At 39.8% G+C, this 16,186-nt stretch overlaps 1 protein-coding gene across 8 annotated transcripts in view; it reads left to right on the top strand.

Moving 5' to 3' along the window:
- Tnik (TRAF2 and NCK interacting kinase) overlaps positions 1–16,186 on the top strand; it is a 377,067-nt gene that overhangs the window by 207,830 nt on the left and 153,051 nt on the right. For all 8 annotated transcript variants that reach the window (XM_047563560.1, XM_047563558.1, XM_047563556.1 and 5 more), the window contains exon 3: positions 14,849–14,905. In XM_047563560.1, coding sequence (XP_047419516.1) covers positions 14,849–14,905 — 57 coding nt within the window. The remainder of the gene's footprint in view (positions 1–14,848; positions 14,906–16,186) is intronic.

The following is a 16,186-nucleotide window of genomic DNA, read 5'->3' as shown; positions in this document are numbered from 1 at the left end:
TACTGTATTTCCTAAGAATATCTGAGAGGACTGGCAATCCAGAAAGAAATTGTTCATAAGTAGTTACTGGTATTGTTAGATGCAAAATATTTAGTGGGTGCAAAGTTTAAACAAATTTAAGTAGCTTCTTTCTCATTTTTAATAATCTCACAGTGCTTTCAGGACTTTGTTGAAATCAAGGCAAGATCCTATGTTAGATACAGAACCAGTAGGTTGTCATACTCTCACAAACTGACTTTTCTAAAAAGCGAAGCATATCAGGCCAACCCCCGATATGCTGAGGTTGTAACTCAGTGGTAGAGTGCTTGCCTAGCCATGTGTGAAGCACTGTGTTCAATCCTTAGCCTCAAATAAAAATAAATAAAGGTATTATGTCCATCTACAACTAAACAAAATATTTAAAAAGACGAAGCCTATCAGATATGGGTGTGTCAATGAATAAAATACAATAATAAAATTCATTTTTGTATGACCTTTAGAATGCAGAGGCTGATGAGTGAAATTCCAAGTTGAAAATATGTTGGTTTTCTTAATACTCTCTTAACCTACAGCTGTGGAAGAAATAGTATGTGACCAGACTAAAGAGTGATTTTTATGCTAATATAAATTGAAATGCAGGAAATCATTTTTAAAAAAGTATTTATTAAGCTACTTGAGAAAGCTCCCCCTCCCCCGCAAAGTGAGTACATTTGAGAAGTATTAGAATGTTGATTATTTGAGTAGAAGAGTATCTCTGCTGAGAGTAGTCTAGCACAAATTAAAAATCTTAACAGGACCTAAGAAAACAGCCTCTTGGTCTCTATCGTCCTCAATAGCTTTCTGCACCTGCGTTATTCTTGGAGGACCTTTGCAGCTTAAATTAAGGAGGAACCTTCAGTTTTTTCCTCAATGAGATAATCTAGTTGGATTTCTTTCTTAGTAGTTTTTCTTTGTGGTAATTCATGTTTCCCAAAAGAACACATATATTAGAGATTTTTCTTTTTAATGGTGTCTTCCCCAAGATAGATGGCATAATACAATGTTGGTCATGATTGACTCTGCGGAGCCCTCTGAAAATGGAACAGGGAAGAATAAAAACACTTATGTTTTTGTTAACCTTCCTTTAGGAGTAAAATCCATTAAGATAAAATTAAAGTAGTTGTGCAAGAGATTAAAATAATTTTAACAGTAATTTTGGACTTAGAATTTAGACCCCTCAAAGATGAAGATAGGACTTAGAGGTAAGGTGCTCAGGAAGCCACCTGCTTCATGTTAGAAAAATATGGGAAGTGGCCTTCTTGGAGTTGTGTTACAATGTGACTTGTGATTAGGGTAAAAGGGTGTTTTTTTAAATATTTATTTATTATAAATATTTGTTCATTTAATGTGAAATTTGTAGATTTTCTTCATAAGGCCTTCCTTTGTAAAAACTTGGCCACATTCCAGTATGTTCTGTGAAATCCACTTCGGTTTATAGAAATGACACTCTTTTGGGAAGTGTTTTATTATCTGCCATTTTCCTTAATAGAGGAATAGTACTGATTGTATTTATGATATGCCATGAACTCCTGGACAGGAGTTGTCAAGGTTAGGCAACTGCATTGGAATTTATCTTGAACAAGAAAAATGAAATATTAACTCAATAAGGTGAGCTGTAAGAACTCACTCTGCCTGTTCACTGATGTTTGCATCTTTGTCTTGTAAGAGGAAAAGGCATAGCAAGTATTTCTATTTATCATCTTTATGAAATCTATGAAAAGTTAAGAAGTTTTGCCTAGAGCTTTATTGAAAAATTGAAAACTGATCAAATTTGAAATAGAATGTGTATTTTTACTCCTTCAGCTCCTCTGCATTTATCTTCCACAGATTTTTCTTGCCTTCTGAACTTGTTTTCTGAAATCTTTTTTTCTCAGAAAGATTTTCAAAATTGTAAATCAGAAATATAACGTGTTTTAAAAGCATAACACAATCGTTAAAAAGCATCATATATACACAATTGGTATGTTTTTAAATATTCAAATTTATAAACTGTTGAATGCCCATCAATACTTATTAGTATATTTTATTATTGGTATTAAAATACTGTAACTTACTAGTTATTATGCCAAGATTTTCTGTGTAGGAGTTTTGGGGATAGCATAAGATACGTTTTAATAATTAAAGACCTACAGCTTGGTTATTTTGCTTAAATGAGCACCATTTTTATTTTCTTAGTGTCTCTTTCATCTGAAGATAGACATCACCAAAAAATAAACCATTAACGTTGCAAATGCAAAATTTCTAAGTTAAATGCTAGAGAAATTCAGGTTTGCTCTCCTGAATGGTAGGCAAGTACCTGATGCTCAAGGTGATTGAAATTAGGTTGAAAACCAGGTTGAAATTAGGCTTGGCATTTTCAGATAAGATGCCATTACAGGAGATTCTGTTTTCTAGGCTTTAACCACAGGCTTGCCCCTTTGCCTCAGCTGGAAATGAGGCAGGTGGGGCTGGAGGGGGAAGGCAAGGCAATGCTTCCTGATTCCATGCAGGCAACCTTAGCTGGCTGTGTTCTGCAAGGTTTAGGAAAGTTGTTTAGCTCCTTTTTCCATTTTGTTCAAGAAAGGGTTATCAAATGTTCTCTTTCATTCTGAAAGCAAAGCCACATGCTTCTTTGTTACCTGTAAACTGTTGCGGGCAGGAATTTAATTCAGAGGTGGGGTCACCACTACTTCTGTACTTTTCAATACTCTTTTCAGTATCTGTGCTGTTAACATTTAAATAGAACAATCACATTTTTGCAAAAGTAAATCTTCGTGGAAGAAAATATATTCTGATTATCAAACATTTTAATTTATCCTTTAAGCTTTAGCGAGAACTTCAATAGAGTAAAAAGAGGAAGACAATACCTTCTTGCTCCATTTACTTTGATGCAAGGCCATTATGAAAGGAAAGTATGACCTATGAAAAAGTTCCTTCTTTGAGCATCAGATTTCTTCTCTGATGACAGTATTGTTCCATCATTGTTCCATCAGAGTTGTTATGCTTTCAAGTAGGAGGTGCTTTGTTTTTTTTTTTTTTTTTTTTAAAGAGAACAGAGGGTCTTAAAAGAGTGGGTCTGCAAAGAGGTTGGAAGTTGGTCACACAGCACATGCATGGGCAGCAGCCTGCTCCTGAAGATGGAGTAGTGAACAAGACAGCGAGAAGCCCCTGACCTCCAGACACTCCTTCCTACAGCAGGGAATACCCAGTGCACAGGATAAAGAAATAAATCCGATGTAGAGTTTGTTAGATGGTCCTAAAGCAGGGAGGGAGAGGGGGTAGTCAAAATTAGGGCGGAGTTGAAAATTTAGATATGGTGTCTAAGGAAGGATTCTTGGAGAAGGTGATATTTGGGAGCAAGATCTAAGAAGTGAGTAAGCAGGTACAACAGAAGGAGAAGTAAGAGACCCTGTGGCACCTTGGAGGAGAGAGAGGAGGGCACAGGGTTCAGGGTTTTCACTGTGGTGAAGAAGGTATGGGAACAGGGGAAGGAATCAGAAACAGACCTCACAATATGCTAAACACTGCAGCATTTTACCAAGTGTTTCTGCAGATATTGATTTAATCCTTACTACACTCTAGAGAGCTAATAACTTTATGTGTATTTTACAGATAAACTATAGACCCAGAGTAACTCTAGACGCACTATGGCGTCCAAGGGCATCTCATACCTCCCCCGAATTCTTTCCGCTTAACCTCCAGTCTTCTTTAAAGGATCTGCACAACTCTACCTACAGATCCACGATTGTCTCCAAGCCTAGGTGAAATTCCTGCTTCAGAAGAGAAGATTGTCCAAAAACTTAGGAAGACGTTCTCCCTACACTTCTTAACAGCTTCTGAGCAGCCAACCTTCGCTGCCGGTGTGAAATCATGGCGGAGAGAATTGCACTGGAGTCAGGGAAACCTCACCCTCCTGGAGAGGAAGCTACCTGTCACAGCACAGGCAGAGTGCAGCTAAATTTAGCTGCAAATCAATACATTTTCTAATTTGTCAGCTACCTCCCATTCAGGCCTGCCCTGAGCTGGGGGCCTGCCTGGTTTAGTTAAAGGAGCCCTCTTTCTTCCTCAGGGTGTCATCACATTTCATCCACCATCCTTCTCCCAAGATTTCAAATGAAAGTGTTCCCAGCATTACTGTCCTGGAGAGGAAACTTAGAGGTGTCCGTGAGGCAACTTTTCTTCTTGTTCCCAGAGTTGGCTTCCCAGGGGTGGGTGAGTTTGTTGACCAATCACTGTCATCTGTCATGGCCACCCACTTTGAAAGAATATGAATATGTAAGAGACACTTGCATTTGAAAACAACTTTCAGTTTTCTGATGTTCTCTTGCACTCCTACCCAAACAACAATATATGGTGTTTGCTCAGAAAGCATAGTTGCTTTTGCCACTTGTGAGGACAGGAAGACATCCATTAGGGGGAGAGATTTTCAGCAGAGATCTGGGTGTGCTGCTATTGCAACTGGACTGATCTTCCCAAACACTGTGGGATCCATATTTGTATGTTCTTTATCTGTGTCCAAGAAGCTCGAGTTCTTTAATCCTTAAATACGTAAAAGGTGGTGAGTGGTTGTCAGCAGTATAGAATAATGTTGCTTGTCTTATTCTTTCTGAAAAGCTTTGATTCTGCTTCCCTTACTTATTAGAAACAGATCTCATACAGCAATTACAAGATTCCTATATCTTTGCACATAAAGATCTTACATTGAATAAAGGGAAATACTGGTATCATCTTATAATTAATTAATCACTATTTTAAATTTGAAGGTTCATTGTGATTTATATTTTAAACAGTAATATATTTCTGCCTCAGGCTGCCAGTAGTTGAAAACCATAAGTGTTAGAGAGGATGGAAAGAATACACACGGGCACACTTTTATTACAAAGAGTAATATTGTTGAAAAGTAATAATAGGACAACTTTTTAAAAGGGCATACTTTCAAAAATTAATATAATTAGCGGAAATTGTACTTCTGTTTCCAAATACCATAAAGCAAATTCTGTTTAGTCCTAGTACTACTTTACCACATTGTTTAAATTAGAATACACCACTTAATGATAGTGAAGATCTTAGAATTGCCCTATTACATATAAAAAGTCAGAAGGGGAAAGTAGTCTCAAGTGCCATTACATTGAGTATTAATATTACCTATGTTCTAAGACTTACATAGATATTTGGGATTTGAGAAGTAGTCCGTTCATTTAAAAAAATTATTAAAAAATGCTGCTAAACAAAGAAAAAACAATGCTATCCCCCTCTATCCTGTCTCTCCTCCTACCTGTGAGAAATCCCCAAGGACAAGGTCTTACCTTTTCATCTTTGTAATATTAGTGACACTTGGGTAGCATTCTGTATCCATTGGGCACCTATTAAATGTCAAATTCTTTTAAAACAGTGTTTCTCAACTTGGTCCTATTGACATTTGGGGTTCAGTAATTCTTTCTTGGAGGAAGGGGGGACTCTGAGCAGTAGGAAGGTTTCATAGCATCCCTGGCCTCTGAGCACTAGATGCCAGTAGACCAGTCATAGCAGACAGATGTTTCCAGACATTGTCAGATGTCCCCTGGAGGGCACAATTACCCTGTTGAAAACCATCGTTTTATAAGGTGTGGTGTAGAGTTTAACTATTTTTTTAAAGAATAAAGCATATATGACTTTTTAAATTCCCTCTCCCTCCCTCCCACACATATATAATATAGATCTGTAATGCACATGTACAATTTCTTATAGAGGAGACATTTGGTTAGGAGCGCTTATCATGGTCTTTTTTTCTTTTTCTTTTTTCCATTGGGAATCATTATGACTCCAGTAAATTGCTCACTAAATTTCATCCGTCACTCGCGTTCCTGCTCAGATACAACTAAAGCCTACTGAAATTGATTTTTGTGTCAGCAACAGAGCAGAGATTCAGTAAGAACATGAAAGCTTTCCTTTCATTACTAGTCTCCCCCCACCCCCACATTACTTTAGATTTTGGTGGGCCCTAATTATATTCTAGTGCTTTCCCTACTGACATTTCTTTTGTTTTAATTAAAACTTCTGGAGGGTTGAGGACACTGTGGGAGAGGGTTTATTCACCAGCAGCCCCTACAAAGAGTCAAATGGGTCCCCATTTGTGTTCCTGCCGCTCTGAGAATGACAGCTGGGAACACTGTGGTCCTTTCTTTGTGAACAGCTCTGGACTTGAAGCCCTGCTCTTGCTGCTGCTGCTCCTGTCTGCTGAGTGAGCGAGTGGGCACTGCGGGTGGCTGGCTTTGTTTTGAAGCCATACTGTAGGTGCAGTGAAATGTAGCCCTGTCAGTTGGCAGGCCTGTGCAGGGCCAGGGAAAAAGACATAATGTATCTTCTTGATCTGCAGCGGGGAGGTGGGATGGAATGAGTGCAGGGCCTGCCAGGGCTCCTGAGGAGAGGACATGGCTGCCTTGTGAATAGTCCGCAGAGGAGCCATTGATTAGACATCTTAAAAAATGAGCAGAGGTCCTCCAACCTCCGTTTAGTATTGTCTCGGGAAAAGGGAGGCAGAGGTGGAGGACTTGGGCAGGCATTGTCTGATCTGGCTTTTCTCCCTAGTGCCTTTCTCTGCCTGACCCTTTCCTCAGGGAAACCAGTGAGGTTATGAAATGCACAGTGCTAATGGCTCACTGAGGTCCCCAGGGCCTACTTGTGTTTGTTAGTTAACACTTGGAAAAGAAAACAAAAACAAAACCTTGTGGAGCAAAACAGGTCAGATGCTGCAGGTTTTCCCTCCAGTTAAGGTACTTGAGCCCTTCTCTTGTTCCCTTTCCTAAAGAGAATAGCCAAAGCAGTCTGCCCGCAAGCTTTATCAGGCTTCTTCCAGTTTAAGCTCCTGAATCACTGGAGTCTGCCATTGTGTTTTGTGGCAACTTAAAAGACTCACTAGGTCTAGAAACTTACATGTTTCCCAGCATCATTTAACACCTACTGGTTGCAAAAAGCTTCCCCAGGAAGGTCAGTGGATCAAACAGTGTCAGGCAGAGTCCAGGCAGGAGCCCGAGACACTGTGGTTTAAGGCCCAAAGGCGTTAAGACCTGGGGACCTCATAGGAGAGAGAGGTTGGTTTCTGTGCAAGTCACACAGGCTAGTGCAAGCTGTTGAGAGCTATGCACTTCCTTCACATGTCACTCTTTATAGGTCGCATCAACAACAGCCCATCTTTGTGTCTGAATGGAGTTACTGACTCCACTACCATTACTATATCCATGTAATTCTAAAACACTTCTTCCTGGAATCCAAGACTTCAGAGTATTAAAATCTCACTTGGTCACCCACAGTAGAAAACCAAAATAACCAGTGAGAACTGACATCAGGCTGTTGACAATAAGTTTTTAAAATTAAGAACATTTCATTAATTTTGACACCCAAATTTTTTTTTTAAAAATGAAAGATTCCTTCTTAATTTGAATGCCTCTTGTTTGGAGGGATAAATCCCTAACTCATCACAGGGTTTTTATGTTTGCTTCTCTTTTTATTATACACTTCGTCATGGACTGGGGTCCAGGTCCCAGAGTTTTTTAAATTCCATTTCTGTCCCTTGATGCTACTCCTGACTATTGTGCCGGTGGGAAGGAACAGAATATTTGAGGAGGCTGAAGAGTTGGCTGCATGAGCATGTTCTGTCCCCATCCTTTGAACCCTCACGTGCAGGGGTTTGGGTTCTCCCAGAATGAGAGGCCACATGCTGTGGTGATTCTGTGGCCTAAATTAGACAAGCGCTGGTACATCTTTGATTTGAATTCACTTTTTTGGGTTGCGAGGTCACTGGGAATGTGTTCTCGGCTTAAGGCAGTGGCCTTGAGACTGGTTCTCCCACTTTTTCCCAGCTTCGGCCGCCCCTCAGCTCATCTGCCTCCTCCCGGCTGTCACTTCAGCTGTGCGCGCCTTTCCTGGGTGCAGGCCTTAGGCTCCCTGCCACGGAATCTGCATACATTAACCACTGTCTGCTAAAAATTGTCACTATTTGACTTGCTTCCCTTTAACCGTCCATTTTGATTTATAAAGTGAGCCCGGCTGGCAGGCACGAAGACTGAGGAGTCCTCGTTTCCAACAAAGAGAAACGAAGCAGCCTCTTGTTCCCACCTCGTATCTGTGAGGAAGCCTCAGCTCTCAGCTGGCCCACCCCTGAACAGTCTTGAAAACTATCCGTTTGCTGCCACTCAGAGGTGCCAGGCAGAGGAATTCACAGCAAGGGTGCCGGGGTGGGAGTGGTTGCGTGGGAACAGTCCTGTGTCGGTACCTCGCTTCCCCTGCCACAGCTGGGGGCCCTGGCGGCTGGATGCTGAGCAGGCTGTTTTAAGCTACCAGTGGAAGAAGGCACGTGCTGGCCAAGGAAGCGCAGAGGCTCCCTCTGACCTGGGGACACCCCAGGATTAGACTCTGTGCCAAGTGTGTTCTGTGAACATTGATGTTCTTAATCTTAAGGATTTTTGGAATCTTTCCATGAAGTTATCTTGTCTACCTCTCTGCCTCAAGGCATATTTTCTCAAAGGAAAGTTGCATTCCTGAAAGCATCCAGATAGGTGTCTTTAAGCTTTAATCTTGCCAGGGAGTGAAAAGCCGAAGTTCACCTTTGCTCTCGTCTTTACAGCTCAGAGGTAAAGCTGAGCTAAAGCTAATTTCTAGTTTCTCTGTGATCTATGGAGAGAGAAAGTAAATTGGTTTCTCTGTGGAGTTTAAAAGAACTTTGTCCACTGAAATTCATCCTTCACTTTCTTATTTATGGGCAGATTGATTGTAACCCTGCTCACAACCTCGCCCTTTCTTGTCCCATGCTCTGTGGGGCTGGATAGAACTATAAGGAGTGAGGAAAACCAAAATGGACACATGGACGGTACCAGGAACCCAGTGCAATCCTTAGATCTCACTCCTTCGTTCAATCTGTTATTTAGCAAATATTTCCCTGAGTTCCTTCTGTGTCATGCACTATGAGAGGTGCAGGGGAAATATGTACCAATCTCAAGTCCTGCTGATTTGGCCTTCTGAATATCTCCTGGCTCTCTCTGCCTCTGACATTCTTATTCTCATTCTTCATTTCTATCCTCATCCAAGTTGTCATCCTTTCTCTGCTGTCTCCAGGAGGGAGTATGACCTCGGGAGTAATTCCCAGAGAGAGACCTGGTTGACGTGCTTCAGTCTGTGATGGAGAATCTGGATGGACTCACCCCAGCATCAATGATTGGTAGACAGATAGATAGACTTCAATAGATGGATGTAGCCAGAGCGATTGATCAGTGCGACAACAGCTGCCACTACTGCATGGTCTATACTTTTTATTTTATTTTATTTTATGGTGCTTGGGATCAAACCCAGGGCTTCGTGCATGCTAGGCAAGCACTCTACAATTGAAATGCTCCCCCAAGTCCTCAATTTGATTTGATTTATTTTCACGGTTCTGGTAATGCACATTTTGAAAAACATCACGGCATTGTGATCAACAGGGTTGGCATAGGATGCCGTGGAAGCTCAAAGGTGGTGCACTCATTTGCAAGTAGGAAATTGAAGACTGCCTCAGTAAAGGCGAGATTAACTCCAAGCCAAATTTGAAGAATGAGCCACTCTGCCTGTGTGCCAGTCCTTGGACAGGAGGGTGGAGATGGTGGGGGGACTGTATGCATTTTCAACAACCTCACTTTTGCTTGTGTACTCTGCTGGAAACAAATGTATTTTGGTGACCTAGAAAGGAAAGCATTCTCTCTTCCAGCCTGGCCTCAGGCTAGCAGCTTGAGAGCTGTCTTGCTGTTCCTTAGAAAATAACAGCAATAACAGAGGTGAGGGTTATGTGCCAATTTCAGACAAAACCACTGTTTTTCTCTTGCATTCATTTTAGGAGAAGATAAAGGAAGGGCTAGCGTACTGTACTACTTGAGTGAGTTGGATTTTACCTTGATGTTGAATTATTTTATATGGAACCAAAATAAGTGTAGATCTTTACCTCAAAGTGAGGTGGAAGAAAAGAGAAGGAGAGGAGAGTAGGTTTGCCAGTGTGTCTGAGAACCAGTCTGGCCCGTGTTCCCAGCACCCATGACCCCACATGATCCACTTTCCTGGGTACTTCTCTTCCTTCTTTCTTGTGGACAGACATTTTATGCTTTAGGATATTATCTGATTCTAGGCTTTGGACCAGTTTGTTTTTTTTTCTAGATTTAGTTGGTTTATTAACTTTTGTTGATGTTGATTATTTCAATAGGAAAATAAATTCTAAGTTTATTCTTTTAAAAAGGGTTGGGGATGTGACTCAGTGGTTAAGTACTCCTGAGTTTAATCCCTGGTACCAAGAAAAAAGAAGAAGAAAAGAAAAGAAACAACTCAGGAACTGGGAGTGATGGCGCACACCTGTAATCCCAGTGACTTTAGAGGCTGAGGAGGCAGGAGAATTACAAGTTCAAGGCCGACTTCATCAACTGTTTCAAAATAAAAAGTATGAAGGGCTGGGGACGTGACTTAGTGATAGAATGCCCCTGGGTTTAATCCTTGGTATAACCCCCCACCAAAAAAAAAAAAAAGAGAGAGAAAGAAAACAAAGAAAGAACTCAGCAACTGCACTCTGACAAAACATGTTCTCTAATTTTTGTGGAAAAAAATTTTAAACTCTTTTTTTCCTTTAGTAATTTTTTTCTTTTTATAATTTAATTTTTAGTCTTCGGTTGAACAGGTATTTTAGATTCAAATTTAGATGCTGTCTGTATTTTTAATTTCTTTTATAAGTGGAAATAAATTAAAATTGAGAGTAACATGAAAATTGTACTTTCTATTCCCCTGGGATATAACACCCTCCCTCAGTACCCTGCCCCCAAATGGAAAAAGAAGTTTAAAAAACTCCTATGTGAAGCAAATGATGAACAGTGCAGTGTGTAACTCAAGTAAAATATGAAAAGGTTTGTTTCAAAAATCATTTTAAAGTTTCACTTGTGAAGATTTGTCATTCAAGATCCAGATGGCAGAAGTGGATAGAGGAGAAGCATCCTGGGATACAGGTCTCATTAGCTGTGAGATTTTGGCCTCATCTGTAAAAAGGCAGGATTGTTAGGCACCTCAGGGGCTGTTCTACTCAATTTGTTTTTATAAAGTTACCTCTTTAAAAACTCTTAATCACAATTGTGCCTTGGGTTTCTAATGACCTCAGGGTCAGCTGACTCCTAGCCATTCCCCTCAGATCTGCCTTAATCTGGATCCTAAGTTGCTTTGACATTCTCTGGTGATGTAAAGGGCAGCTCAAGCTGGGTGACTTCCTGTGGCCCTCCCTGATCATCAGGGTTTGATGGCTCAGCAGCTTCCGAATTCAGCACCTGGGGATACCTGGGCCTGGGACTGAGCTGAGGCTGCTTGTTTTCCCCACCCTGCAGGATCTTGCTGACTTCTCCCTGCCATCTCAAAGTGCATTATGCAGTCATCTGTCAGATTCATCCAGAACTATTATTTCAGCTTGGAAGTCATATTTAAAATGGAGAAAAAAGACACGCTTTTATTTTCACATTCATAGTGGTTACTAAAAAATAAGACAAAGAAAATACTCTAAGTTCCAAAAATAGCAGATATTTTATTGATTTTAAGCCCCAAAGTGCCCAGTGCCTCGTGTCAGAAGTGTATTGTGGATTGCTTCTCTGTCTTCTCGCTCTTTGGGTCAGTACTGTTGTAGGCTGGTCCTGCTCAGTCTCAGGATGTTGATAGAAAGAACCAGGTTGTGGTTATTGTTGTATCCTTGTAACAAATTATTTTCTTGGAGAAGACTCCCTGCTTCTTCAGTAGTTAAAAATCTACTGCTAAGTTTCTCAGACTGTGCTTTGGCAACACCGGGAAGAGTTGGGAGGCAGGGTTGACTAGACTTGGGTATCAAGCTCCTGCTTGGAACGGGGAAATTTCAATTAAGGTTTTATTTGGAGGAAAGGTTGTGAAGGCAGTGGGGAAGGAAATGAGAGAAGGAGGAAAAATGGAGAGAGGGAGGGGTACGACTGATCCTTTGGACTCAGTGCAATAATAGAAAAAAGGACATGTTCACTGGTTGCATAGAGGTGAGCAGTGATTAACAGGAATATATCAGAGGAGGGGATACTTCAGTTGAGTCTAGAAAGATAAAATAAGGTTATAGGGGATTCAAGAAAGCAAAGAACATCCTAGACCAAGAAAATAGAGCATGAGAGGCAAGAAACAATACAGTGCCTCCAGAGAACTGCAAACAGTTGGATCTCAAGGACCCCAGAGTACAAGCAGGTGGGAGCCTGCCAAGGTGGCATGGCAGAGAAGAGGTCAGCCATAGAGGGCCCTGCAAGCTGCACGCAGCGGCTTGCTATTATCCAGCCTTACCGAACCACTCAAAAAATCTCAAAGTAGATCAGCCATGTGATATCAAACAGACCCTCTGTATTTATCTACAGTTCTCTACCCTCTTTCAGTGCTTTAGTAGAGAAACAGTCATTGTTTAAGGACTGTGTGCTTTTCAGCTTTTCATTGCTGTGACCAAAATACCTGACATAAGCAATTTAGAGGAGGAAAGATTTATTTTGGCTCATGGTTTCAGAGATATCAGTCATGGTTGGTTAGCTCCATAGCTCTGGGCCTGAGGTGAGGTAGAACATCATGATTAGCGGCCAGGAAGGAGAGAGAGAGAAAGAGAGAAAGAGAAAGAAATGGGAAATGGAGGAAGTGAGGGGGAAGGGTGAGATAGTACCTAAGGGCATGTTCCACTTTCTCCAACCATGCCCCAACCTTCCTATAGTTTCTACCACCTCTCAGGAGTCCATTCGGTCATCTGGTTTAATCCACTGATGAGGTCAGAGCCCTCATGATCCAATCACATCCCTAAAGCTCACTTCTAAACATTGATGCATTAGGAACCAAGTCTTCAACCAAAGATCCTTATGGGAACACTTTATATCCAAACCATAACAGTGTGCTTTCCTCCTGTCTCCTCCCTCTTGGAGCATTACCAGTCTTTAGGCTAGTTCTGCTCACTCCCAGGTTGCTGATGGGAAAAGCCAAGTTGTTATTGTTTCCTAGTAACAAATTATTCACTTGAAGAAGATACCTTCAAAGTGTGATTTGTTCTTTCTTAGTAAGCTGTTGTTTCCTTGGCAAAGGCCATCATTACAGCACCACAGACCTTGCTGACCCTGGAGGTCAGCCAGTGTTCATCTTTTCCCAGCCGGTTACCTGCTGTTGGTGATTCTTTAACATGCCACATGTCTATGGGTGGGCACTTCCTATCCCAGGGCCTGGGATATAATGAGGAGGCATGACTCGTGCTTTCATGAAACATAACCTGACAAGGAAGACAACCTTTAAAATCAAGACAGGACCATCAGTAATGACAGCTGGTGTCTGCCGACAGCTAACATGTGACAGGCACATGAAGCATTTTTCATTTCATGCTCACTGAAGTTCTGAGTTAGGTATTATTGTCTTTATTTTCCAGATGAGAAAAGTGAGATTTAAAAGGTGAAGGGACTTGGGTTATGTCATGCAGATGAGATTTGAACCCAGCTGATCTTAGAAACTGTAAATACTTCATGTACTTCATGATAGCACTACAGATTGAGATCCCTAATCCAAAAGTCTAAAGTGCTCCAAAATCTGAAATTTCTTGGGCACTAAGATGAGGCCACAAATGGAATATTCCACACCTGACATCCTGTGATGGGTCACCATCAAGACACAGGCACACTAAAAATACTTAAAATTACCTCTAAGCTAGGTATAAGCTCTACAGGAAACAAGTGGATTTTGTGATTAGACTGGAATCCCATGTTATTGTGTATGTGCAAATATTCTGAAATATGAAAAAATAATCTGAAACACTATGAGGCCCAAGCATTTCTGAAAAGGGATACTCAACTTGTAGTGCATAAAATGTGGCTAGGGAACCATATATAAAATGCATTTACAAGTAATGGATCTGATCATCTTTGCTGTTATCAGAGTTGGATGTGCACATTAAGTTTCCTTGAGGGGCAAGCAAAGAGAAACTCCTGTGGGATTGCCCTGTCCCCTCGCTGCCATGCCATTTTCTTCTGATTGCTCTGTGTGGTTGCTGCTTTGCTGTCATTCCAAAGACCAAAGATGCATGAATGGGAAAGACAGTAGAATGAATTGGACATAACTTTCCTATGTTCATATATGAATACACAACCAGTGTAACTCCACATCATGTACAACCACAAGAATGGGAAGTTACACTCTATGTATATATGATATGTCAAAATACATTCTACTGTCATGTATAACTGAAATGAACAATTTCAAAATTATATAAAAAAAAAAAAGAAAGACCAAAGATGCCCAGGTGCAGGGAGCAGTTGGTAAAGCTCAGCACTGTCTTGGCCACTATTTGGATCAATTACTATTTCATTTTAGGTCCCCTTTTAAGATAAATAACAATGTCAAGTGAATTATAGCAAAATTCTATATCGTTGATTTTGTTACAGTACTAAATATTAAGAATCAAGGCAACTAAAGTTTCTTCACTTGTTTTCTGATGGATGTTTGTGTGTCCTTCCTCCAGGCCTGGCTTCCCTTCTACATAAATCCATCTCTCACCCAAGCTCTTTCTTACACTTTGGAGAGTAGCAGAACCCAATTGTTGAGCATTGCGTTTTATTTAATTTGATACCCACCGTGAAAATAAACCCAAAAGACAAAGTGATGGAGAATGTTTTACAAAATAAATACTAACTAGAAATTAATCTTCAAAACATTTGAAGTATGTATGTGTGCGAGTCTGTCTCCCCATTGACATACAGTGACATTAACCCTGGAAATTTTTTATGGGTTGGAACTGAGTGTAAATATTACTCATTAGAACTAAATTTAAATTTTTTGTTGTTGTTGTTGTTTTTCTTTATAGGGTCGTCATGTCAAAACTGGCCAGCTTGCAGCCATTAAGGTCATGGATGTCACAGGGGTAACGTATCTTTATCTTATCGTTTCAACAGCTATACATTTGTAACAAAGTAGTTTGTGATTGAGGAAAAAAAGTGTTTTCTTAAAGATTATTTAAAATAATCTTTCTAAATATTTAAGATCCTTACCCACTTGTGCTTCACATATAGAGTATACAACAGAGACTGAGAAGACCATGGATAAATCACTTTAATTAAATTTAGTACCTACACACTGCCGAAGGTACTTAGAGTGAATAATGTGTGCCAGTAATTTACATAAACATAACCATGGATATTTGCATATGAAGGCAGAACAAGGATTTCAAGGTATTAAAAGAATAATGCTGAGATTACACAGAAGAGATGGGTCTTAACAGTTTCCCCAAAGGTCTACCTAACACTGGAGTAGGCAAGAACTTGGATAGCCCTAAAATCCTAGTAGGATATTTAACATGAATATTTTCCAAAACAAACATTTTTGACCAAATAATCACATAAACACAAATTTTTATTTATTATAGAACAACACTGAAACAAGATGTCTTCCTGGATGATCAAAAGCAATCTAAGGAATAGATTTTATTTTAAATGCAATCTAATGCTTTCAATCCTTTTGCTAGATCTGTTTAAAATATTTTAATGCCTTTTCAAGAGTGCAGAGTGAAAATCAGACTTGAAAGGATTCACTGGACATCAAAAGCATGCTAATAATTTTTTATTGTCCTGAGGATTTTTCTAAGATGTGTGTCTGCTGTACATGAAAGCTAAAACACCAAAGTCCCTTTGGCCCAGAAGTGGAATATTCAATATAAATAGATACAGACTGAATGAGTCACATAAAGGTATCAAGAACCAAAATACAAATAAAAAATGAATACACAGTATGTCTGTAGGCCAGACTTTAAACCAAAGCTTTCCAGACCCAATCTGTTACCTTCAATAATATATGTTATATGGTGACTACCTACCATAATACCAATTTCACTAATTCTCCTTTATACCACATATTGTGCTGACTTACTTTCCTTAGTTATTATTGATTTGAATTTCTCTTTAAAGTATATTTTAAAAATTCAAGATAATTAATAATAGTAAGAAAATTAACTAAGTAAAAAGTAAAAAGTTTTGTTCCTATGTATATTACCAGTTGGATGAAGTTCTTCTTTTTGCTCAGCTTAAGTACATTATTCCAGTTGCAGAGGTTACAAGCCAATTCAAATATTTAATCTCAATTAGTTTTTGAATTCACTTTGCCTTTGCAAAATAAGAAATTGCATGTGAATTATATTAATTTGGATTAT

Source organism: Sciurus carolinensis, chromosome 9 (assembly GCF_902686445.1).
Source record: "Sciurus carolinensis chromosome 9, mSciCar1.2, whole genome shotgun sequence".
Classification (NCBI taxonomy): domain Eukaryota; kingdom Metazoa; phylum Chordata; class Mammalia; order Rodentia; family Sciuridae; genus Sciurus; species Sciurus carolinensis.
Note: the sequence above shows the minus strand (reverse complement) of the source record. Positions and strands in the feature narration are given on the sequence as shown.